Source organism: Chiloscyllium plagiosum, unplaced genomic scaffold (genome assembly GCF_037043375.1).
Source record: "Chiloscyllium plagiosum isolate Xiang-an unplaced genomic scaffold, Cpla_swu_hap1 HiC_scaffold_43, whole genome shotgun sequence".
Taxonomy (NCBI): Eukaryota; Metazoa; Chordata; class Chondrichthyes; order Orectolobiformes; family Hemiscylliidae; genus Chiloscyllium; species Chiloscyllium plagiosum.
In genome coordinates, this window is record NW_028270181.1 from 14867353 (window position 1) to 14895041 (window position 27689).

Genomic DNA, 27689 nt, shown 5'->3' on the forward strand with positions numbered 1-27689 from the left:
TCCTGTCCCTCTTCTATCCACGTTTCCGTGATGGCCACAACATCGTAGTCCCAGGTACCTATCCACGCCTTAAGTTCACCCACCTTATTTCTGATACTCTTTGCGTTGAAGTATACGCACTTGAACCCATCTGTGTCCGCAAGTATTTCCTGTCAGTGCTACCTTCTTCACAGCCTCCCCACACACTTGGACATCCTGACAAACAGCTAGCCTACTTGCTGGACTACAAGTCCGGATCCCATCCCCCTGCCAAATTAGTTTAGACCCCCCCGAAGATAGCTAGCAAACTTACCCCCCAGGATATTGGTGCCCTTCTGGTTCAGGTGCAACCCGTCCTGCTTGTACAGGTCCCACCTTCCCCAGAATGCAATCCAATTGTCCAAATACCTGAAGCCCTCCCTCCTACACCATCCTTGCAGCCACGTGTTCAACTGCACTCTCTCCCTATTTCTTGCCTCACTGTCACGTGGCACTGGCAACAATCCAGAGATGACGACTCTGTCTGTGCTAGCTTTCAGCTTCCAGCCTAACTCCCTGAGCTCTTGAATGACCTCCCCACCTCTCTTCCTACCTATGTCGTTGGTGCCAACGTGCACCACGACTTCTGGCTGCACACCCTCCCCCTTAAGGATTCTGAAGACACGGTCCGAGATGTCACGGACCCTAAATGACTAAATTGCATGTAGGAAGGTTTTGGTACTTTGCTGAAACAGAGTTGTTTCATATTTTTCTCAATGTGCAGTTGTCATTCCATACAGCATCCCCGGGTAAGACAAAGGGTGGAGGGGTTAGCTTTTTAAATCAACAACTTGTGTTGCACGGACATTGCAACCCTGGGCTGCCATTGCTCCCCAAACCTTGAATTCCTCACCATCCAATGCTGCCCTTCTATCAACCATGGGGATTTACCGGTGGTTTACTAACCACTGTGTACATACCGCCACAAGCAAAGATTGAGGAAGCACTGGATGTGCTGTACTCCACCACTAACACCCTGCAGACGGAATACCCCGAGGCCCTGTTTATTGTGACTGGCGACTTCAATCAAGCCAATCTAAGGAAGGTGTTGCCCAAGTACTACCAGAACATTACCTGCCCCACTAGAGGTCTGAACAATTCAGACCACTGCTACACTACATTAAAAGATGCCTAACACTCCATCCCCTGCCCTCATCTCGGGAATTCCGTCGACAATTCCATGTTTCTTCTCCCAGCTTACAGGCAAAAACTCAAGCAGGAGACCCCCCTCGTGGATACAGGTCCAGTGCTGGTTAGAGGAGGCAGAGGATCAACTTCAGTGCTGTCTGGATTCGGCTGATTGGGCCATGTTCAAACAGTCCGCAGGTACCTTGGAGGAGTACGCCACCACCGTTACAGACTTCATTAGCAAGTGCGTGGAGGACTGCATACCAAGGAAGTCAGCAGGAAACCCTGGATGAATCAGGACATACAGAACCTGCTAAAAACCAGGCATGAGGCCTTCAAATCAGAAGACCTACTGAAATATAAGGAATCCAAGTCTGACCTTCGCAGAGCCATTAAGAAAGCCAAGGACCAATACTGATCCAAACTAAACACCCAGACAGATACCTGGCAACTATGGCAAGGACTGAATGTCATCACAGGTTCTAAAAAACAACAGTGCAAGATAGAAGATGATGACACATCCCTCCCAGATCATCTCAATGTCTTCTATGCTCGCTTTGAGCAGAATTTCGGCAGAGGTAACACCTATTCTGACAAGTCCTGACGAACCTATCCCAACAGTCACTGCATCGGAGGTCAGATCGGTTTTCCTTCATGTGAATCCAAAGAAAGTGATAACACCAGACTGAGTACTGGGCCATGCACTCAGAGCACGCCAGATTGGGTGGCACGTTGGCACAGTGGTTAGCACTGCTGCCTCACAGCGCCAGAAACCCGGGTTCAATTCCCGCCTCAGGCGACTGACTGTGTGGAGTTTGCACGTTCTCCCCGCGTCTGCTTGGGTTTCCTCTGGGTGCTCCGGTTTCCTCCTACAGTCCAAAGATGTGCAGGTCAGGTGAATTGGCCATGCTAAATTGCCCGTAGTGTTAAGAAGAGGGTAAATATAGGGGTATGGGTGGGTTGCGCTTCGGCGGGTCTTGTTGGGCCGAAGGGCCTGTTTCCACACAGATTGATCTAATCAACTGGCAGAGGTCTTCTCAGACATCTTCAATCCCTCACTGCAGCAGGCCACTGTCCCTGCTTGTTTCAAGGGGGCCAACATCATCCCTGTGCCTAAGAAAGTTCATGCAGCATGTCTCAATGACTACTTGCCCATCACACCTCCCTCAAACATCTTGACACCAAGCTACGTAAGAATCCTACTCATTGACTACAGTTCAGCCTTCAACATTATTATCCCTTCAAGACTGATTACTAAATCTAGTGATCTCTGACTAAACCACACTCTCTGCAACTGGATCCTCAGTTTCCTGATCCACAGGCCACAATCAGTGAAGATTGTGGACAATATTTCATCCTCACTAATGCTCAAAACCGAAGCCCTCCCAGGGGTGTGCACTCAGCCCCCTACTGCACTCACTGTATACCCATGACTGCATTGACAAATACCAAACTAATGCCATGTACAAGTTCGCTGATCTCACCACCATAGTTGGTCGAATCTCAGGTGGTGACAAAACAGACTACAGAAAGGGGGTGGCAAACCTGGAAATATGATGCACTGAGAACAACCTAGTTCTCAATGCCGGCAAAACCAAAGAACACATTATTGACTTTCGGCGGGATGTTACTCATGCTCCCTAAACATTAACAGCACAGAGGTAGAACTAGTGAAGAGTGTCAAGCTCCTGGGAGTGGTCACCCACAACAAGCTTTCTTGGACTCTTCACGTGTAACCAGCGCACTGGTTACAAAAGCCCAACAACGTCTCTTCCTCAGGCAGCTGAGGAAATTTGGCATGATGGTGAATACATTTGCCAACTTTCATAGGTGTGCCATCAAGAGCATTCTGTCTGGGTGTATCACTACCTGGTATGGCAACTGTACCATTCAAGATCGGAGATGGTTACAGAGAGTGGTAACCTGGCCCGGAGAGTCACAAAGGCCAACCTCCCACCTATAGAATCCATCTACCAGGCCCGCTGTCAAGGAAAGGCTGCCAGAATTCTCAAAGATCCGTCCCACTCTGCAATGTTTCTCTACAACCTCTACCATCGGCTGAACACACGCATCAGCCAGTTTTGAAACAGTTTCTACCCTACTGTTTTTAGAAACTAAGCGGACTGTCAAACTCTTAATATTCGCCTGTACCTGTGTTTTTGTTTTTGCTGCTGTTTACCTATTATTTACTTATCTATGCTACTTAATTCTGATTTGTCTATCTTGCTCACAAGACAAAGCTTTTTACTGTGTCTTGGTACACGTGACAATAAATTCAATTCATTTCAATAATTCTGAAATAATGTTTCTTCACTTTAGCAATTATATTATCCCTGATTGCATGGAGGTATGAAATAAAGTTGAGTTTTAATAATAATATCAAAACTTCCCTATTGACTGTGTGGCAAGCCAATGTTCTATACACTTGCAGCTGACCAAACTCCATCGTTTTAATTTGGCTCTGTTTTTGTTAGACAGCTAGAGTTCCCTATACATATCGATAACTATCGAAGTTTCCTATCTCTGTAACGCCAAACTTGAAAAGGTCATTGTTGAGAATGGTACCTTTAAAAGCCTCCAGTTTTGATGGGATTGCATGAATAATTGTTTAATTAGATTTTATTGTTATGTGTACTTGAGTATCGGGGTACAGTGAAAACTGTACAATTGCTATTCTCTGGCACCATCATAAAATATAAAAGACAGGATTAAAAAACAGAAGAAGAAATAAAAGGAACAACCAAATGAAAAGCAAATGCCCAGATCATGCCCCGGCCTCTACCATGAATCTTTGCTGCCAGAGAAACAAAGCCACAAAGTCAATTCTGTGAACACTCAGGTGCCCCAAGTCCCCATACGCTACCACATCCATTATGCAACCGCCTCCACTGTCACACATTCGGTTGCAGCCATGTCCATAGAGCCATGCCATCAATCTTTGTCACCAATCTTTGCCACTGTCTTGCCTCCACCGACGCATCACTGCCCTGAGTCCAGGCTGGACTGATTCTGGCAATGCAGCCACAACTGAAGCTGCTGAATCCTGAACTGAACCCAAACTAGACGGTCGGCCCACTACGCTGAAGCAGCCGCTGCCTTGTTCTGGCTTATGTCGCTGCTGCCTCCTGGGACTGCCATTTCAGCAAAGGAACTGCTCTTGCAGCTGCCGACATTCCGGGAAGGAACTGCTGCTAAAACACCGTGAAAGGGGGGAAACAAATGGCAGATGGAAGTAGATGACCTCAGGGTTTGGTCCAAATGCTGCTACTTTGCTGCCAACATGTTGGATATGCAGCAAGATCTGGTCAACATTCAGCTTGGCCTGATAAATGGATAAGGACCAATGCCTGTTTTGGTAAAACAAAGAGCTGCAGATGCTGGAAATCTAAAACAAATGTAGGAGTTGATGGAGAAGGTTCGCAGGTCTGGCAGCATCTGGGGAGGGATAAAGATAAAGCTAATGAATAGTTGAGAGGAAATCTTAAGTCAGTTTGTGGAACCTTTAACGTTAAACCATTTGTCGTCATTCTTTTGGCATCATTTATCCACACCCTAACATTAATGAGAGGCTCTGCAGTTAGAAGCATTGTTACCTGCTTGAATTTGTTCTTCAGCACTCAGTATGCTGTTTTAGATGCATACTTTGGATCGTATGAATTTTGGCTGATTTGCATCTTTTCATTTGTGAACTTCACATACCAGTCTCTCCAAGTATTGGTATTTTTTCCCTATCATTTTCATTTAACCTCATCTAACATGCAACTCAATTTTTTTAGCATCACATTTCTGTCAGATTGCTTAAAGCAAGACCTAGTTTTTAGATGGTAATTTGAAAATTTCCGTGAACTTGAGACTTTACTGTCTAATTCTCTCAGTTAAGATGTTCCTTTCTTCACAAGGACAAAAGGCATAATTGTAGCCAGTTTGTGGTAGACTTGCAAGCTACTCATAGGGAAATGATGCAAGCCTGGAATCTGTCAGCAGAAAATCTGCATCTAAATACTTTGTTTACTTTCTATGCATGGTGCTGAAAAAGCAAGGCTGCAGTTGCACCTATTCCTCTTTTAATCTTTGTATTTGTCCTGTTCAGTCATGTGACTTACAGAAGAAGTAATTGTTTTATTGTGTACTCTTCCTTCCCTGACAGTTCCTGGCTAAACAGATCCATGGGAAAAAGCAACCACTGAAGCTCAGTGTTGTAAATTCTTCTGATGCCTTCAGTGTTCAAGAACATTGTTTTCAGTGGTTAAGTGTAAAAGAACTGTCAACTAGTCTTCTTCCAATTTCAGTCTAATGCTGTGGTCCCCCATAGAAAGCTGGACTGCTGCCAACTGTAGATAATCACAAACAGTAAACTGAAATGTTTGCTTGCCACCTAAAGTTTTGACCACTATGCTTTAGCATCTGATGAAATGTTGACAGCTGTTGCTTGTGGAAGAGCAAAGATATATTGCATTGCAAAAATACCAATAACATTTCTTAATGAGTATTTAATAAGATGTGTTTTAAAAGTAAATATCTTTCAAATTAACTTATTCAAAAACTAGTAGTGTGATAGAGTTAGCACAGAAACAGACCTTATGGTCCAACTTGTCAGTGTTGACCAGACATTCTCAATCTGACCTAGTCCATTAGTAGTATGTCTTTGCAAGGGATATACCACTTGAATTAAAAATTTCAGCAAGTTATCAAATTACAGTATGAATATTATTTTGTGTTTGCATATTGGTTTAATTAAATTATTGTGATCATTCTTCTTGGAAGGCTATATAGTGATGGCATTAAAATATCTATCATGATAAAATGTACTTCAGCATCACAGTTGATTTCCTTAAAATTATTTTCTGCGTCAAATCTTGCTAATGGAACATCTCCAGGTGTGCCCCATTAGACATTTTTTGGAGCCATTTACTCACTCAATGCTGATTTCCATGGCACTCCACAAGTTACAGGTTGCCGTGCTAAAAATGCTTCCTTTATCCTGACTTCACCTACTGATTACTCAATCCTCTATCCATGCTAGTATACTACTTCACCATCATGGGCTTTTATCTTATTAATTAGTTTTATGTGTGGTATCTTATCAAATGCCTTTTTGAATTCCAAATCTATTAGAGTCATGGAGATATACAGCATAGAAAGAGACCTTCGGTCCAACCCGTCCATGCCAACCAGATATCCCAACCCAATCTAGTCTCACCTGCCAGCACCCGACCCACATCCCTCCAAACCCGCCCTATTCATATACCCATCCAAATGCATCTTAAATGTTGCAATTGTACCAGCCTACATGACTTGCTCTGGCAGCTCATTCTGTACATGTACCACCCTCTGTGTGAAAATATTGCCCCTTAGGTCTCTTTTATATCTTTCCCCCCTCACCCTAAACCTATGCCCTCTAGTTCTGGACTCCCCGACCCCCAGGGAAAAGACTTTGCCTATTTACCCTGTCCAAGCCCCTTGTAATTTTGTAAACCTTTATAAGGTCACCCCTCAGCCTCCGATACTCCAGAGAAAACAGCCCCAGCCTGTTCAACCTCTCCCTATAGCTCAAATCCTCCAACCCTGGCAACATCCTTGTCAATCCAAATGTCTGATGTGATTTCACTTTCGTGAAGCCATGCTAACTCTGCTTGATTATACTCAATCTTGCTAAACATTCTGACTGTCTCATTCTTTATTATAGACTCCAGCATTTTCCCAGTGACAGTCCACTCCACCCAGCTTTGCCCTCATTGCTTCATAATTACACTTATTTAATTTTCACACAGTCGTTTTTGACCCAAGTTTCTCGTTCTCACATGAAATGCTAAATTCTACCATGTTATGGTTACTGTTCCCTAGGGTTCTTTTACTCTGAGACCATTTATTAAATCTGCCTCATTAGACACTGCTGTTGAACAAGTCATCCCAGTGGTATTGCTTATGTGTTTATTTTTGAAGCCTTAAAATTGAACAAATTTTCTGCTGAAATGATTTAATTTCTAAGTCTGCATTTAATAAATAATATTGCAAGTTGTTATTTGTGGTGTTAATATGAGAACAGCATACTTTCACATTTACATTCTCCAGACAGCATCCAACATCAATAGCTTAGTGTCTTTTGAAATTGAGGAATTAGTACTATGTATATTTAAATAGCCAGTGAAGAAAAATCCACACACTTGTTCAAAATATGGCCAAATGCTTCCTTTTTATCTCAGGTGGTACATTAAAGAAAGGTTTGTATGGTATCTTAGATAGTTAACGCATTCACAGTTGTAATGACTACAGTGTACATGTTGTGCAAGAATTACAATTCATTGTTAAACTTTATTGATTATATGTAACAGAAGATGTATTGTTGAAAAGAGAGAGGTGTCACCAAAGTTTCCTTTTGTTTTGCACTAATTGGAACAAACAAGAATGTCCTCTAAGTGCAAATAAAAAAAAAGGCAACATGTCCCTTTTTTGAGAGAAAAAGGTTTTATGTTAGCTTTAATTTGCAATTTTCTACTTTTCAGAGCAAGACCACTGTGTCCAATAGCATGTGACTTAGTATTGCAGACAATGTACAACTGTATCCCATGCTCACATCTTAAACGTGCATTAGAACTTTGCTAACGAGAAATTGTTCCAGTTAATCTAAGATGCTCTCAAAGGGCTGATCTATAAGTCAAGGATTTATTGAATACAGCTGAAATGATTTCAAAGGCCAACATGCTGTTACCAAGTCATCCTTTATGTATATATGCATAGTACTTGATGCTAGTCCGTCTTCCTCAGAGCCAGCTATCCGAGTGAACAGAACTTCTGATACTCTTGTTTATGTTTGCCATCCAGGATTCCCTGACTGGACCAGGTTAACAGCCCCAATCAGGGAACTCATTCTATGATGTCCACCTGTCTGATCTTGTTACAATCACTAATAGCCTGTGTCATACTTGTAAAAGTCCATGTGTTTAAATGACCATGTGTGTGGCTCAAGAGAGTTGTAATAGATCCAACTAGATAATCACTGTTCTGGATTGGCGTAGCTATTTCAGATGGCTAGTACAGTGGTTTGACAAGTGTTAATTGTTAAGTTACAATAATAAGTGGTCATTCTGATGCCAGTGATAGATATTGTGAGGGGAGGTGAAGAAGGTGGGTATTAAATTGTGTTAAATTGAAATAACTGCAGATGGTGTAAATCGGAAACAAAAATAAATTGATGGAAAAGCTCAGCAGGTCTGGCAGCATCTGTGGAGAGAAACCAGTTAATGTTTCAGTTCAAGTGACCCTTCCTCAAACTCAATTAAATTGTGTTGCTTTGCTACTGTGAATACAGTCATTTAATACTGTGAATACAGTCTGTGTGGTGCATTCTGCACTTTCCAGTCTGGTTCTTATAGCTACTGTCTTATTTTCAGTTTGACAATCAAGGAAAAAGATAAAGCAACATTAAAAGTTTGCTAGTAATACAGTTTGGAGGAACAACACAGAGCTTTTGTCCCATCCACTGCAACATGTCTCAACCTCTGTATGCTGTCTGTTATCCAACTATGCCTTGGTCCTTCCCTCTTCCTGCTGCCCTTCACTTTTCCCTCTCAAAGAAATCTCTGTGGTTGTTCAGCCCTGATCAAATGGTCAAAGTACTGATGTTTCTTTTCTAGATGTCACTTTTAGAGGTTTTTTACCTTCTCATCACTTGCTTTTATCATCTGCAAGTCGAATTTTATCCATAAATTTAGTAGCTGGATCATAGGCCTTTAATTTCTTCCACAAATCCTTAAATATTGTCTGGGTTTCTGAAGCATACAGGAATATGGATAGAATGTTGCATCTTCTGAGTTTTTTTCCCACGGTTACAAACAGGAGATTTCTTGTTAACATATCCATTAGCGATCGTAAGTATGCACAAGAACATCAATAACATATCAATGCTATGCTGTTGAGCACGGTTAATAGAATTGCACTTTTGCCTGCTGCAGTTATTTGAGAATTGACAGCATTGGAATATCTGTGGACTGTGTTCTGTTCACACAATTACTCAACTGATCAGTATGGTATTAAAACATATATGGAATGACTAATTTTGCTAACCTTGGGATGTTAATATCTGCGGCACCAAATAACGTTGCTACTCTGTATCCTAGAATGCCCGGGTTGAGTCCCAATCCAAAATCATAATTTGCAATGTTGACTGACATTTGATCGCAGTTATGAAGGAAAGTCACACTATTAAGACCATAATCTTTTCACCCCAAGATTGATGAAATAGATCTCTAAAGAACATCAAGGGAGCTCTTGCTCTGTTCTGTATTGCATTCCTAAAACCCTGTGATTAAAATAGATTATCAAGTTGTTTAATATATTTCAGAAAGTTTGTTGTATGCTAGTTGGTTTCCACATTGCATTATATTCCAGTAGTAATTGTACATTAAAAAGTACTTTAAGAGTAGAAAGAATTTTGTGTCTAAAGTTGTATGCTTCTACAGGATCTACCTACAGTGTGCTGTCAACAATGCCTTCCGACTCAGAAAGTAGCAGCTCCCTCAGCAGCATTGGTGAGTTTTCAACCTTTCTCTGTGATACAGTCCAGATCCTACTTTTTACTCAGATACTTTATCTTTGATAAATGAAAACCAAATACAAACATATGAAAAGAAGGGTGTGAAAGATCCATCCATCAGACAGTACAGCTCTGTGTGTTGTAATCCTACTTTTAATGATGCAGCTGCTCAGAGAAACAAAAGCAACCTTGGACAATCCAGGACAAGCTGTGGGAAATTCCTTTCCAACTCTAAAACAGCTCCAGGAAACCACAGTTGTTCATGATGTATCACTATCTAAACTCCCTATTGCATAGCCTCTACAACAGATAAATGTGCTCTTTTCTCAATAACTTGTCAAGCTCTGTTTAAAGAACAATCCCACTGCATGCAATGATTATTTGTTTCAGATGGCAGTACTTTACAAATAAGAAGTTTTTCACTTCTAACATAACTCCATGCCTATAGATGATTGTAGGTTTGACCGTTGGTCTTATTGCTATGTATTTAAAATAACTATTCAATCCTAACAAATTGGAAGGACTTGAAGATTCTGGAGATGGTATAGAAGAGATTTACTAGAATTCTTCCAGTGATAAAGTAGTTGTGATTTAGTTACATTGGAGTTAATTGGCATTATTTTGCTGAGGGCAGAGAAAGTTCAGAACAGATGTAATAGAGGTATTCAAAATTATGAAGGGTTTAGATAAAATAAATGAGGCAAAGTGTTTTCCAATAAATGAAGAATAATAATCAAATCATACAAATCTAAAGTGGTGATTAGCAAAAGAACCAGAGACAGCATAAATAACATCTTTTATTTAAGTAACAGGTTTTTTGGATTTTGAAAACTGTGTTGGTTAAATAGTGCATGCATCTGTAGTAGCCTCCACAAGGGAATTGTATGAGTATTGTAAAGAAATAAATTGCAGGGGTATGAGAAATTAATGGGGAGTGAAACAGATTGGATTGCTCTTCAGCCCAAACTCTGGTCTAAATGGCCTCCTATGTAATATATGATTCTGTGAGCTGCAATTAATCACTTAAGTCTTAACGCCCCTATTTATACAACATCATTCAACAGGTTTACAAATGGGGCATAAAGTACAAATTGATAACATTATTGGTTAGACCACAGAATTCTGTGCTCAGTTTTGAATGCATTACTTTGCAAAGGTCAATGATGTGATGCATAAGAGCTTCACTAGCATGGTGTTTGGGATAAGTGGTTTTTGTTTTTTAGGAGAGACTAGATAAACTAGAATTCTGTTCTTTAGAACAAAGAAAATTAAGATGTCACAGTATGTTGAAAATTAAGTCTTTAGGATAAATTAGAAAATAAAACTTTCCACTGATCTTTGAATTTGTAATTAGAAGACATTGAATTTCAATCATCAATATACTGAGAAGGGAGAAGATGAAAAAATGCTTTTACCCAAATGATTGTGACAGCATAAGTCTCCCATCAGTTGGAAGCAGAATCCTTATCAATAATTTTAGAAAGGGAAGTGAGAAAATATTTCAAAAAGGAGTATGGGGAGTGGGCTGGGATTTGGCGCCAAATGGAGCACTTCAAACTGTAAAATTCCATGATTTTGTGTGATTTTATTTGTGGAAAATATAATTGCCATAATTAATTCATCACAAATATTTTGACAAATTTTCCATTAAAAAAATGAACGCTATCTTGAAATATATACTGTTTCGTATCTGACAGAAACAAAATCTTTTGCAGTTTCCTAAGCAGCTAACCCTTGTTAGCAAATGTATAATATAACATAATATAACAATCTTGATGGAGAAAATCATGAATTTCTCTTTAAGCAAATTAGAGTCATAGAGCTGTACAGCATGGAAACTGACCCTTCGGTCCAACTGGTCCAACCCTTCGGTCCATGCAGACCAGATATCCTTTTTTTTAAAAAATAGTCTAATCCTGATTTTCTCAGGTCCTGTTTAGAGAGTAAATTAAAATTGTAGTCCTCGGGAATAATGTAAGACATTGCTGGTGAGTGCTGCAAATGATTTTAACTGCACACCAATTTTCTACCAAAAAATAACACAGATTAATTTTCCTTAAATAGGTACAGGTACATCTGGGAAAGCTGCTTCTCCTCCACCAATGCTCATGGATACCAGGCAGATGAGTGAGAAGTTAGAAGCCATAGTATTCCAACTTCGACAGGTCACTCGGGAAAGAGATGAGTTACGTAAACAGCTAGCACTTTCTTCTCCTGGGTCTACATTCGATGATTGCAGGTATGAACCTTGAACTTTTATTTCAGGGTACTTTATGAAACTCTTTAAATTCTGAAAGAACAATTTTGCACCTAATGCTTGTACAGAGACTTTAACAGTTACATTTGTAATATTGTGACACCTGTTAAGCAATTGTAGAGACGACATCTTTTTATTTCCTTATTTGGACTGTGGACTAAAAAGGGAAGACACTGCTTTAAACTAAGGAGGCTACATGTATTTTTTTGCTTATTATTATTATTATTATTATTACCTCCAGGTATTCTTTGTAATACCTACTGGACTACTATTTTGAGAGTCCGTCGATTCTCCTGCTCCTTGGATGCTGCTTGACCTGCTGCGCTTTTCCAGCCACACATTATCGGCTACTATTTTGAGTGTCAGATTTTGTTGGAAGTAGGAAAATCTTATGCACAAATGAAATGAAGTCTCCACTGGATATATAATGGGGTGAAAATATTTTTCAACATTTAGATCAATATTTCAAAAGATGTCGTTTATGCTACCTAAATATATTCTGTACAGTATATCATGAAAAACATGATGACTGGAAAATCAAATGTTACATCACAACTTTTAATGTTTTTCCTCAAGGTCAACTTAAAATGTAAAGATAATTTTAAAAGGCAGACTTTCTCTTTTAGAACTAGTTTTATTGAACTGGTACCTTTTTAAATATTAGGAGACAGAAGTTAGAACTGGGTCATTGAAGAGGAAAAGCAAGCAGCACCTTTTCAGGTAAAAGGAGTCAAAATTCAAAGGTATATGTGGCCAAAGCGCACTCAATACCGAGAGTCAATGAGAACTTTGAATACAGGGGTTGACTACGTTTTGTTGGTAGAGTGTGCAGGGATATAGAATTAAAGAAGGAAAGTAGAATTGGAGTGTAGATGAGCCATGATCTAATTGTTCAAGGTCCTGATTCTAATGTTCCTTAATCTTGTGAATCCTTGATGTTGCAATCACTAATACCTGGTATCTGTTTCTCAACAGACCCAGCCCAAAGCCGAGCCATGACTATGAGAGACTGAAGATGCAGTGCATGAAAGCCATGTCGGATCTGCAGTCTCTGCAGAACCAACACACAAAAACGCTAAAGAAATGTGAGGAGGCAGTCAAAGAAGCAGATTTTTATCAGTAAGTGCAACAGCAATAGCAACTTATAAAGTGCCTTTAACATATCATAACATCCCAAGGAACTTCAAAATTTCAAATTGAATTTCAAAACTAAGTGTGACACTGAAGCCTGTAAGTAGGTACTTAAGACCAAAGGCATCATAAGGGAGGAAATTAAGATTGATAAGTGTAGCAATGGTATTGCAGAGCTTAGGGCGTAGTCATTTGAAGGCACAGCAATCAATGGTAACATTATTAAAATCATGGATATTTAAGAAATCTGAATAACGGAGCGTGGATATCTTAATGAGTTGTAGAACTGGAGATGATTACAGAGAATACAGTGAGGTCAAGGAAGAACTTGAAAGCTAGAATGACAATCATCATTATGGTATTGCTTAACAAAGAGGTAATAAAAGTTAGCAAAACAGGGGTGATGGGGCAAAAGCAAATTACTGCGGATGCTGGAATCTGAAACCAAAAGAGAAAATGCTGGAAAATCTCAGCAGGTGTGGCAGCATCTGTAAGGAGAGAAAAGAGCTGATGTTTCGAGTCTAACTGACCCTTTATCAAAGCTGACAAAGGGGTGATGGGGTAACAGTTGTGGGTTAAGAGACAGACTGAGGCATTCTGCATGATTACAAGTTTGTAGAGAGTAAACCATGATGCTAGTCAGAAGTGTGTTGAAATAATCACATCTAGAGGTAACAAAGGTATTGGTTAGTTTCAATACAATAGGAAATAGGCTAAGATGGCTGGAGTTGGGGCAATGTGGTGATGAAGGAAATAGATTCTCTTAATGTGGACACATGGTTGAAAATCATCTCCAGTTTAAATATGACACCAAGATTAGAAATAGTTTGTTGGATACAAGATAGCATGCTTACTTGCTGAGATTTGCCATAACAAACCTTTGCTTTGGTCTTCTGATGTCTCATTTGTAATTTGAAAATATCTAGCAATTTGTGTGTCTCACCTTTTCATTAGAATCAGTGCAAATGAAAAAAAAAATTGGGGTAGAGGCAAACCTTTGAGGGGCATTGTGTCCCAATCTCTAGGCTAGAAGGCCCTGGTTCCAGTCCTACCTGCCCTGGAGGTGTGTAAAACATTTCAGAACTGGCTGATTAAATTAACTAAAATGCTCATACAAGGGCTTTTTTAGTTCAGTAGTGGCACCTCTACCTCTGGGAAAGGAAGCCTTGGTTCAAGTCACACATGTTTCACTGTGTAATAATCTCTGTGAACAGGTTGTTCCTCCCTCCTATACCTGCATGACCCAATCACTTGTGTGCAATGCATTGTTGAAAAGAAGGGAGAAAATTATGCAAGATCATGAGCAATGAACAAGCAGACACTTATTAAACTTGAATCGGAAGATAGCATATGAAATCAAGATCTTCATACAAGCGCAGAATTTGTGGCAAGATATTGAGACCTTGTGTCCAGTCTAAGTCTTGTGGTGTTACTGTAGCAATGACCAAGTTCTCCAAAAAAATGGATGATGCATCCAAACTTCACGTCATCAAGCACCTGTCAGATAGGATGACGACTTAGATACTTAAGATACAAGTCAGACAACAAGCACACATCTACAACTAATAATACTTATCCACACCCCCAATGACATCACAGTATAAAATATTACTGTCAAAAACAACCTATCAAGATGAAATAGTTCTGTAGTTCAAATAAAAGATTATAAAATACTTTTGTCCCTTTGCACAGTTAGTTACTCCTGGATATTCTGTCAGTTCAGTTGGCTGGACAGCTGAGCTTTGATACAGTGATGCCAATAACATGGGTTCAATTCCCACACCGACACCAGCTGAGATTACCAGGAAGGAATCTCCATCTCAATCTCTCCCCTTGCCTGAGGTGTGGTGATCATAAGCTAAATCACCACCAATATTCACTCTCGCTTGCGCTCTCTCTTGCTTGCGCTCTCAATCTTGCTGTCTTTTCCCCTTCTGCCCCCTGAATGTGGAGCAGACCTATAGTCAGATAATATTATGGCAACTTCACATTTTATTCCAATATAAAGGCATCCACCTCGTCTTCAGTCACTTTCTCTGTCATTGTGTCAGTGCAGTAAGTCATTTGTGTGTCTTGTGCAGTAACATGAGAAAGCTCAGACCCCAGGCTTTGATGACTTAGCCTTGTGAAAATTAACGTTGTAAGTCGATTTCAAGATATTTGACTCCAGTATGTGTTGACATGTTAAATGTAGCGGACAACAAAACTGTATCAACTGGAATGGGCATTTCCAAAATATAGAGACAGTCATGTTTTCTGATTTTCTAATGTCTTGATACTAGTTCTGTTCGAGTTGTATAAAATCTGAGCTATAATTTACCATTTGTCTTTGAGGTTTGTTTCTTTTCTAGTTGGCATATCTGTTTGGTCCTTATTGCTTACGTTTGTTTTATTCTAGTTTGCACAGTAAAGATTCTTTTTTTTTTAATCCTGGAGTGCTGCCACTTATTTTCTTATCATTGGTTCTTTCATGTGTTATGTTCTTGAAGTTATTATAGTCTGTTCATCAGATCCTAGCAGCTGGCTTATATGGTATTTTGTTACCTGGGGTCAGCACAGGTTACACTGTAGGATGTGGAGAAAAGAGATCAGCTTTTCAGAAATAAACAAGTCCATCTTTAGCTTCAAAAGTAGAGGCCACATTCTGTACATGAATTGTAAATTATTTACAATGATCGCGTTCTAATAGGTCACACTGATGGTGCAACAAGAAAATCATGCTAGTTTTTCCAAAATCCCTCCTCTTGTCTTTCAGCACATTGCACAGCCGCCTGCGAAATGATCAGTCTCAACTCAAAGAAGAAATGGAGGCCATCAAAAGGGAGAACACCCAGTTGCTACGGGAACACAATCACTTTCAACAGACCTGTGAGGAGTTAAAGAGGCTCCATGATGAAGATCAGAAGGAAATCACTGATCTACGCAGTCAGCAGCAACAAGTAGGTGTTGAGTACATGATGAAGCATATTTTTCTGAATTATATGATTAAAGTAGTCTCTCAGCTATCATCAATCATACTGAGTTATATTTCAAAATAGTTCAGAGCATCCGTCATCGATTTTGTTCGGAATTTCTCCCCTTCTGCTTGTGATAACAGTGAATAGGAACAATGAGCAGAGGCCAGCAAAATGCCACATAAGGGACTGGAAGGGGTCTTGTATGGGATTCTTATTCTTTGGTTGCCAGTAATTACCACTGTTTCCAAGTAGTAATGCACAGCCAGAAGGCTATTATAAGACCTCAGATACGGCCTTGTTGGAGCATTGAAGAATTGCTGATCTGTTCTATGGAGTTTCTAAATGTTTATTGGTTTCTATGCTGAGCCAGCAGATTTGGACAGAGTAAGGCTGTAAAATGGGAAACTATGGGAGGGCCCAGGGAGTGGAGCAGTGAAAGATTCTAAAAGGACTAATGTATCTTAAGGTGCACTAGATTTCATTTTATGACATTGCTTTTGATATTGTCAAATAAACACAAATAGTCAAAACCATACAGAAAATCTTTGGTTACACAATTGCCATTATAACTGTTACCGAAGATATTTGGAAATATCTTCAATTTCTATATTATGAAGTTCACAGCTCTCAAGTCCACTTTTCCACAAGGTTTTACCTGTTGAAAACTGCTGAATAATTGATACATAATGGTAACTTGAGAATTTATTTTTGTGAATTTGACTTCAAGCTGCATTGGGAGAGTTTTGTTCGATAGTTATAACATGGGATGCTTTCCTTTATGTGATGATTGATTGCAAGATTCAATATTTGTCATTTGTAAACACAACCCCAGTTGGAGCACAGTGAAAAGGGCCTAAGCTGCATTTTTGAGAGTTGCAGTCAATCAAAGTGATACTGGTCCTTTCTTGGTGTAAGGCGCAACATGACAATGAGATAATCTGGAAGTTAGTGTTCAACACCTCATTGAGCTTCAAAAGGAGGGATGTAACAGCATAAGGTGGGAGTGATTCCAAAAATTACAGACAATGGTAAGAGAGGTAACACTTCAGCATTCTCAGAATCCTACAGTTAGGAGTGAAATAATAATGTCTGTTCTATTGAATAGTAGGTATAGGATCTGACACATAAAAGGCTGCTGCTGAAACATGTGAATAAAGTTGAAAACAGAAGGTCTGCAAAGATTAGGGCTATCATCAATCAAGGGTGTAGTGGAGCCAGCAGAGCTTAAGATTGGTATTCATGTAGTCCCTACAGTGTCGAAACGGGCCATTTGGCCCAACTACTCCACACCAACCATCTGCTGAGTAACCCACCACACCCACTCCTCTACCTTATTATTCTACATTTCCTCTGAATAATGCACCTAATCTACACATGTCTGAAAACTATGGTCAATTTAGCACAGCCAATTCACCTGCCTTGCACATCTTTGGATTGTGGGAGGAAACCTGGAGGAAACCAATGCAGACATTGGGAGAATGTGCAAACTTCGCACACAGTCGTCCGGGGTTGGAATCGAACCTGGGTCCTTGGCGCTGTGAGGCAGCAATGCTAACCGCTGAGCCACTGTGCCGTTTTTGTCAGTTATGGAATACATAAGTCATGGAAAGAAATTTAGAAGATTTTTCTATCTGAAAACTGTGAAGGTGAAGGGTGGTCTGAATAAGATTGTGTATCTGAGTCTATGTGAGCACTCAGTGGTTCGCTGAGCTGGAAGATTCATTTTCAGACGTTTTGTTACCATACTAGGTAACATCTTCAGTGAGCTTCTGGACAAAGCACTGCTGGTGTTCCCTGTTTTCTATTTATATGTTTGGGTTTCCTTGGGTTGGTCCTGTTCTTTTTCTCAGGGGGTGGTAAATGGGGTCCAACTGAATGTGTTTGGTGATAGAGTTCCGGTTGGAATGTCATGCTTCTAGGAATTCTCATGGGTGTCTCTGTTTGGCTTGTCCTCGGATGGATGTCTTGTCCCAGTCGAAGTGGTGTCCTTCCTTAACTGTATGTAAGGGTACGAGTGAGAGAGGGTCATGTCGTTTTGTGGCTAGTTGATGTTCATGTATTCTGGTGGCTAGTTTTCTGCCTGTTTGCCCAAGTAGTGTTTGTTACAGTTCTTGCAAGGTACTTTGTAAATGAAATTAGTTTTGCTTGTTGTCTGTATAGGGTCTTTGAAGTTCATTAGCTGCTGTTTTAGTGTGTTGGTAGGTTTGTGGGCGACCATGATGCCAAGGGGTCTGAGTAGTCTGGCAGTCATTTCCAAGATGTCTTTGATGTAGAGGAGAGTGACTAGGGTTTCTGGACATGTTTTGTCTGCTTGTTTGGATTTGTTGTTGAGAAATCGGCGGACTGTGTTCATTGGGTACCCATTCTTTTTGAATACACAGTTTCGGTTATTTTCCTCTGCTTTTTGTAGTTCCTCTTTGCTGCAGTGTGTGGTGCCTCATTGAAATAATGTTCTGATACAGCTTCATTTCTGGGTGTTGGGATGATTGCTTCTGTAGTTCAATATTTGGTCCGTATGTGTTGTTTTCCTGTAGACGCTGATTTGAAGTTCCCCATTGGCTGTTTGCTCTACTGTGACATCTAGAAATGGCAATTTGTTGTTGTTTTCCCCCTCTTTAGTGAATTTTGTCAGTAAGGGTACTATTGATGGTCTTGAAGGTTTCCTCTAATTTGTTTTTTTTTTAGTGATGACAAAGATGTCATCCATGTAGCGGATCCAGAGTTTGGGTTGGATGGTTGGCAGAGTTGTTTGTTTGAGTCTCTGCATTCCTGCCTCTGCTAAGAATCCTGATATCAGAGATCCCATGAGTGTTTCGTTGGTTTGTCTGTAGGTTTTGTTGTTGAAGGTGAAGTGTGTAGTAAGGCATAGGTCCACTAGCTTGACGATACTGTCCTTGTTGATGAAGTTGGTGGTGTTTGGTGTATGTGTCTTTGGGTCTTCTAGCAGTGTAGTCAGTGTTTCCTTGGCTAGATTGATGTTGATTGATGTGAACAGGGCTGTTAAATCAAAGGAGATTTATGGCATTCCAACCGGAACTGTATCAACAAGCACATTTGACTTGGACCCCATTTACCACCCCCTGAGAAAAAGAACAAGAAATAACATCACCGCTGGAAATGACATTGCCAACCAAGGAAACGCAAACATATAAATAGAGAGCAGGAAACACCAGTGCTTTGTCCGGAGGCTCACTGAAGATGTTACCTAGTATGGTGGCGATAAGTCTGAAAATGAACTTTCCAGCTCAGCGAGCAAACCTACGTCCAGAACCTCGACCTGAGCTACAAATCTTCTCAAAACTTGCTAGCATTTTTGAATGCAGTGGTGCTGAACTCTAAGTCCAACTCGCCAGGCTTTACTCCAAATCATTTGAGGCCTTGCATCTAACATGAATCCAACACACCTCGAGTCTGTCACAGCTCAGAAGATTAAATTAGAAAAAATAAAACTGTGCAGTTCTGAAAACTGATATAGAAGTGTTGGCGTAGCAGCATATGTCATTTGACTAGTAATCCAGAGACTCCGGCTAATGCTTTGGGGACATGGTTTGAATCCCACTGTGGGGAAAATTTGAAATCAATTTTTAAAATTTCTGAAACTAAAAGCTAGGTGGTGTAGTGTAACTATTGTCAATTGTTGTAAAACTCCATCTGGTTCACTAAGGGAGGGAACCAAATATGTTGTCTTCACCTGGTTTGGTCTATATGTAACTCCAGACCCATCAGAACATCTATATTTGTTAAGAGCATTATGCAAAATGGCTCAAATATCTCTGGCATTAATGTATGAGGTAGAGGAAGAAACCTATCAGCAACAACAGGGAAGAAAGAATTCTCAAGAATGTTCTCATGTTAAAGAATCAAAACTAGGGGTCATGATTTGTTAATATGGGGAATCCCATGCTATTAGTATCCTGTGGGCTGACCAGAACCTGAACTGGACTAACCATGTAAATACTATGGCAACAAGTTCAGGTCAGAGGTTTGGAATCCTACAGCAAGTAATTCACCACCTGACTCCCCAGAACTTGTATGCTCTGTTTACAAGGTGCAAGTCGGAAATGTGATAGAATGCTCCCTGTTTGTCTGGATGAGTGCAGCTTCAACAACACTTGAGCTTTATACCATGCAGGGCAAAGCAGCCCACTTGATTGGCACCTCAACCACAAACATTCACTTATACTGTTGACGCTCAGTCGCAATTGTGAGTACCATCTCCAAGATGCACTGCAGAACTTTTCCAAGGCTCCTTAGACAGCACCTTCCAAACCCATGACCACCACCATCTAGCAGAGCAAGGGAAACTGATGCATGGAGCACCACCACCATCTGCAAGTTCCTCTTCAAGCCACTCACCATCCTAGCTTGGAAATATATTGCCATTCCTTTAGTGTTGCTGAGTAAAAATCCTAGAACTCCCTCCCTAAATAGTGTTGTTGGTCTAGAATGTGGACTGCAATAATTCAAGAACACAGCTCACCAGCATCTTCTCAAGGGCAGCAAGCGATGGGCAATGAATGCTGGTCTAGTCTTGTGCAAATATACTTAGTGTCTGGCCATCATGGTAATCAAACTGTAAATACATCTATGAGCGAAGTTTCAAAATGTGCAGGAGATGCAACAGTTGCCCGATTACCCCCTCCTACCACAATTAGCCTTGCTGTATTTGACCAATAGTGCTTTCTTAGCATCAAAAACAGACATTGTGTACAAATTGGCCACCAGACTTTCTTGTGGCATTTCACAAAGTACTTTGTTAATTGTGGAATGCCATTTTTTGACAGTTTTTTAAAATGTATTGTGTAAATACATCTTCTTTCTTTGCTTCACAAAAACAATAAATTTACCATTGGAGGCAAAATATGTCTCTAGTACATTATGTTGCTAGATCCCAGTCAAAAACGTGTGGCGCTGCAAAGCACAGCAGGTCAGGCAGCATCCACGGAGCAGGATAGTTAGCGTTCAGACATTAGCCCTTCATCGGGAATGTGTGTTGAAGGTTAAGGGGGCTGGGAAAGCGATAGGTAGATGCAGGTGGGGGTTGCTAGTGATAGGTCAGAGGGGAGGGTGGAATAGATAGGTGGGAAGGAAGATGGACAGGTCAGACAGTTCAAGAGGGCAGTGTCGAGTTGGTGGGTTGGATCTGGGACGAGGTGGGGGAGAGGGGAGATGGGGAAACTGGTGAAGTCAACATTGATGCTGTGTGGTTGGAGGGCCCCAAGGCGGAAGATCCCAGCTAATGATAATACCAAATAAGTCAGATCTTAGCGTGAAACATGGATTGATAGATCATGTTTTAATTTTGCAGTTTGATTACCACGATGGCCAGAAACTAAGCATATTTGCACAAGACTGCCAATGTTTTTTTAACAAAGAACACAAGTTTATTACACAAATTTGAAAAAACCTATGTTCATATATGGCAATTTAGAAAGGTGTTAACATGAACAGCAAAAAGAACGATTCAACCCTTTTCCCAAAATATCCTTTATGGACACACAGCCCCAGTGAAGTAGCACTCCTTAACTCTTTAGGTTTGTATTTAACTGACAGTTGTGGCAAGCATTTCTTTTTGGTGATTTCTATATACTCACCAGATGTGATTCTCCACATTACAGTCTCATTGCAATAAACAGACACTGGCCATTCCTCTAAATTTTAAGAAAAACGCTATCTACTTAAGTTGTTAAATCAGTTTTAAGAGTTCTTTCCAACTCAGAAACCCTGAGTTGTGTTGTGATCTGATTACACATCAGATTCTGTGTTGAAATCAGGCTTAGTAAATCATTTTATTTTGTCTTATTTAACCAGCTTATTGAAACACAAGCATGTAATACTGCAAACTTGTTTTTAACAATAAAAAGTAGTTTATTACTGAAAAGGGAAAAGCATAAACCAAACTGTTTACATTTAACGTAATTTGAAAAATTTTGAAATACTGTAAAAATACAATCCTGTGTGTCCCAGCTCCATCACCTCAAATACCAGAGAGAGTTCTTTTTTCTATCACATCTACAGATTTAACTTAACTTTCCCTCCAATTCCTAGTCTTGAAAGTTTAGTAACTTCTTCCTTGATTTGTCACACCACTGATCTTAAACTTCCTGAATTTCACATAACCCTTTCAGGGACCTAACCAAACAATATTTGTCTGGAACATTTTAAGCTTAAATCATTAGGCTGCGTTAACCTATTTCCGAGCAATCCTAAACTGATCATTTTCTCGAGGAGAAAATGTTTGAAAAATATAACTTACACCAGGACTCTGGTGCAAACTGAGAAACAAACTCTTGAACCATCCAAGCAGAAAGCAAGCTGAGCTAATGTTTACTCTGTCCACTCGTAAAACTCTCCCAATGCAAACAAATCCCCTTTATCAGCTATCCTTCCGTCACACCACGGTTCCAGAAGTACTGGCAATTTCATTGTTAAGTCCTTTACACACAAAACCGAATCCTACGTGCCAATAATTCAAAGTCCATACTCCAAAATAAGTGGTATCAATATACGCATACGGAAGTACCTTGCATCACGACTAACACAAAATAAACTGCCCTACTGTTAGTATGAAATTGTTTTTCTCCCATCTGAAATCTGATTATAGCCCTAGGTCTAACTGTCTGTATTCCTAAAAGTTTAACCTTGTAAGCATTTCATCAGTTAACTCCCTAATTAGTTTATCTAGCTTTACATGCTTTTCTAGAGTAATATTTTAGCTCTATTCAAAAATGATCTTTTGGTCTCTTTTCAGAAAAAAAGTAACTTTCATCTACAGAACTTAAACCCAGTTATGTTTTTCCTCCACTTTCAAATCATTGTTCTGAAATAATAATATACTATCAGCATTTCTTACGTTTTGATAATTCAGGATAAGGTATTTTTAAGAAGGCATGGTTTAGCTTTTACTTGCATTCAAAGCATGTTTCATGAAGAGATAAGTAAATAGTAAGGTTGGGGAAGTTCCACTGCTTCCAGTATCAGGTAACCTTGTGTTACTTTAGGTTTGCTATATTACAATGATGGATGAATTGCTGTTGTGCTTAGATTGAGTGGAACTGTGTAGACTGTAAAAAGGGAATTTTTCATTTCATAGGGCATTGCTATAGGAGAGTTCCTTGTATTCCTTTATCCTATTACAACCAGTAGGATAAGTGGCAAAAACTATACGTTGTGATCTATCAACCCAGCTTCATGAAAACGCTTTGTTTTTTAGTGGTGTTATATAACTGCCAGAGACTACCAAATTTAGCCACCTGAGTACTCAGGAAAATCCTGTTCTTTGTAAAAGAAGTTGAATAATTTAATACACCATTTTGTAGAAGCTCAGTGCTGGGAGAAAGAATAGATTTGCTTTCTGTAGTGTGTCAGGGAAGATCTGTGAACAATGAGCAATGCATTCATTCCCAATCACTCTTATAGTCTGATTTATCAAAATGTAATTATCCTGTAAATAATTCAATAGAGAATGGTGCTTATTCTTTAACATTATTCTACACAAAGTAACATTTTGCTAAAATCCTCAAATTTCAGTATGTACAGATTTGTTTTTGATTTTTTGAGGACTTCTAACATCTAAAAAGTTTTCTTTTCTATGGTGCACTTGTGTGCAACACAATTCCTCATTTTAAAAAAAAATGGGCTTGGATACCCATCATTGATACATTTCGAACGAGATGCTAGGAGAGGTATGAAGATAAGTATTATTGATTTTCTTATTTTGTTTCCTTTCCACATTTCCTGTCCCCCTCACATACATATCCAGATTCCACCTCAGTAGCAAACCAAAAGTTCTCTTGCGATAGATAATTTGCTGTCTGAAATTATCTCCCTTGAATCTTGTTTTCATCCCATTTCTTGATCTTCTGCTTGTTTAATTTTAATATTGTTTTGCAACACTCACTTTACCCTGTTACTTGATTCCAGTTGAAAATAATTGCTTGGAACAACTGGAAATTCTTAGTCTTTAAATAGATGAGGACGGGAGCCACTGAACTGACAAAGTGGGAGAATGTTTCTAAACTGGACAGACTATACGTGTGGAAAATGCATCTGCAAATTGTGGGAATATGAAGGGGAACAAAATCTCCTCTGTGGGGAGATTAGAGAACATACTGTATGTGGACAGAGAAATAATAACCTGTTGATAAACTGAGCCAAAATGTGTATTTTTAAAGTGGAAATTAAAACTTTTATGTTGAGCACATGCTTCTGGTCTCCATGGGAAAGGCACAGACTGTTTGACGTGAGGTTAGTGGCACAGTATTTGGGAAGAAATGCATATTATTTTCATTCTTCCTTCATCTTGAACCTGTGCATCTAAATTCAAGAGTTGCTGTGTGGCGTAGCAGCCATGAATCTGAGTCCTATCATTATGCCACTCCTTATTTCATGAGCAGGAATTTCCAAGTGTAAAACTAGATAAATCATTGCAAAATAGTTTTTTTTCCGAATTTGTTCATCATTTTACATCTAAGTTCATAGATTTGAAATTTGCACACAGCATATACTTCCAGTCCAACTTGCTGCATTGAAATTCACGCTAAGTCACTACATGGCTACCCCTTGAAAACAAAAGGGATTGCTACTTCAAACTAATCCAGGCACCAATCTGGACCCATATAAATTTGGAATGTTACTATCTGTCAACAATGCAGAGTGATATCTAGCAGGGAGGGAGCTATAAGTATGCAGATCTCTGAGCAACTGTCAAAATTGTCAAATGAAATCAATTCTTTAATGAATAATTTTGCGTTTCTTTCATTATGTGTGAGCTCTACATTTGAATCTTTCTGAATCCCGAATGTTGCCTATTCCAAACGAGTAGTTTTTACAAGGTATAATTGGGGTAAATATGTTCCTTGAATTGTTAACTTAATTAGAGCAGAAGGAAATGTAAGGGTGATTTATCTCTTCATTGTACTTGCATTATCACGGTGATTTTTTGAAAACCATCAATGATTAAATGCTTTTCTCCAATTGTCATTAGTGCTCAAACTATAGTAAATAAACTGAATTAAAGAACAGGTTTAATTGGCTTGATGTGTTGAAAAATGTTTATAGAAAATTAAATCGGGGAAAATCTATTGCTTATAAAGTTGGTTGATAGTGAAGTCTGCTGCTTTTATTTCTGATAGTGATGCATCAGCTTTTTTTAAAAAAGGATCTTCAGATAGATGACTTTCTCCTTCAGGCCTGAGACACTTAAAGGCCAAGGGAATGATTGAATAAAGCCTGCTTATTCAGGTTCATAGCTTCTATTCATGTAGGACAATGCTACTTGTTTGATGAATGCATTTTAAGTTCAGATTAGAAAAAGAAAGCCCTTGCAAATTGAATGAAGTGAACATTTTGGAACTATCTATAAACATTTAGTTGACACAACTCCAAGGGGGAGATTTTATAGAAAAGTTCATGGTTTGGAAAGAAAGAACTGAAGCAATGATGTGGCAAAGATTCTTGGAAATGTTAAATCCGTGGTTCATTTGATGCAAGAAAGAGCTTAGTTTGTTAAACCAGCCACTGTATGTCAAAATAAGCAGAAGTGTTTGTTGAGCTGACTTTATTTGGCTGAAAAGGAATTCCTGAACTCCAAGTTAAAGCTAAACTTTAGGAATCAAAACCAGAGTTTGTGTAAACAATGTAACCACTTGATAGGCGTGAAAGTCAAAGGCCATTGTGGTTGACACAAGTGAAGTTTTGTCTTTCTAAAGTTTGTTTATAACGTTTCAGAAGTTTCTGAAGTTACAGGGCCATTTATGTTTCTCAATCCTTCATATGTGCAGGAATTAGATATTTTTATCTGTAAAGCTTCTTAATGTGAATTAAATGTAACCAAATATGAGTATATTTTATGTCTCCTTAAATTTGCATGTGAAGAATAATTCATTTCTTAGAATTATGAATTAAAAGTCTTGCGTGAAACAAAGTAGCTTAATAATTTGCAGTGGATCATTTCAAGATGGGTTCTTTTTGATGCCAAGCAAATCTTCATACATGACTGCATTGATTCCTTCATAAAGTTTCTTCCAAGTAGTATTATTTAATCTTGGTCAGTGTTTTAAAGTGAAATTTACTTTTGTAATGAAATAGTAACACTTGCATACTTGCATCACTGCACGGTTTATTTCCATAGTAAGTATTCAAACTAGTGATCAGTTTGCTATCTCTCCATAAGAGTAGAAGTAGGCCATTCAGCTCATGAGGTCTGCTCCCCCATTCAATGATCTGATAATTATCAACTCCATTTTCCTGCCTTTTCCCTATGATCCTTAATTCCCTTACTGATTAAAAATCTGTATCACAACCTTTAACATATTTAACCATTCAGCCTCTATAGCCTTCTGCAGTAAATAATTCAACAGATTCACAAACCCAACCTATCATCTTCTCATAAAATCTCTCCATATCCAGGACCAACCATGTGAAATTCCTCTGGACTGCCTCCAATCCAAGTAAGTGTTCTCGGTCCAGTCTATCTAGTGGCTTGTATCATTTGAGTAATACTTGCCTATTTTATACTCCATTTCCTTTGAAATAAAAGCCAAGTATTACCTGCTGAACTTGGATGCTAGCTTTTTGTGATTCTTGCACAAGGACCCTCCCAAACCCTTCCTGCAATCTTTCTCCATTTAAATAATATTCAGCTCTTCAATTCTTCCTGACAAGGTACATAACTTTGTTTCCAAGCATTAATGTTCTGTCAACCAAAATTTTGACCATTGTTAACTCGTCAGTATTCCTCTGCTGACTATTTGTGTCATTATCGCTACTTGCCTTCCCATCTATTTTGGTGTCATCTGCAAACTTGGTATATTCACCTCACTCATCCATGTGACAAATATACATTGTAAATAATTCTTGCTTCAGCAATGAGTCATGTAGCACTCCATTAGTTACAGATTGCCATCCTGAAAATGCCCCCTTTATCCTACCTCTCTCTCTCCTATTAGTTAACCAATCCTCCTTGCACACACTACCCCAACACCATGGGCTCTTATCTCTTTAATTAACCTTACCAGACATATTTTGGAAATGCAAATATATTATACCTTCTGGTTTCCTTTATCAATCCTGCTTGTCACCACCTCAAAGAGAGAGCTTTTTTTAAAGATATGATGCTGACTCTACTATTATATATTTCACTATTATGTATATACTCTACGATTATGTATATTATGTATTTCAACTGTTTTGCTATTATATCCTTCACAACAAAGGGAATCGAGAAACGGCAGAGGAGTTGAATAAATATTTTACATCAGTCTTCACAATAGAAGACACGAACAGCATTCCGAAAATACTAAATAATCAAGGGGCAAAAGGAGGGGGTGGGGGAAGAGACAACAAATTATAGGAAAGATTCTGAGAGAAAATGTACAAGGAAAACCAATGAGCTGAATGTATAAGCTCCCTGGACCTGATGGGTTATATTCTGGCTTTTTCCCAGTGTCTCGTGCTGAGCTATTTGGCCTATAGTTATCTTTTTTTTAGGCTGCCCCCTTTTTGAATAAGAATTACTTTATCAGCTTTCCAATCCTTTGGGATTCTTGAAAGATTGCAAATAGTGTATCCATGTCTCTGTAGCTGCTGCTTTTAGTGTCCCAGAACATAACCCATCAGGAACAGGGAGCATATACGTTTAGCTCCATTGGTTTTCCTTGAATAT

General features: G+C 39.3%; 1 protein-coding gene across 11 annotated transcripts in view; it reads left to right on the plus strand.

Moving 5' to 3' along the window:
* dlg5a (discs, large homolog 5a (Drosophila)) overlaps positions 1 to 27689 on the plus strand; it is a 228429-nt gene that overhangs the window by 85683 nt on the left and 115057 nt on the right. For all 11 annotated transcript variants that reach the window (XM_043678983.2, XM_043678982.2, XM_043678990.2 and 8 more), the window contains 4 exons: positions 9606 to 9674; positions 11744 to 11918; positions 12912 to 13055; positions 15823 to 16006. In XM_043678983.2, coding sequence (XP_043534918.2) covers positions 9606 to 9674; positions 11744 to 11918; positions 12912 to 13055; positions 15823 to 16006 — 572 coding nt within the window. The remainder of the gene's footprint in view (positions 1 to 9605; positions 9675 to 11743; positions 11919 to 12911; positions 13056 to 15822; positions 16007 to 27689) is intronic.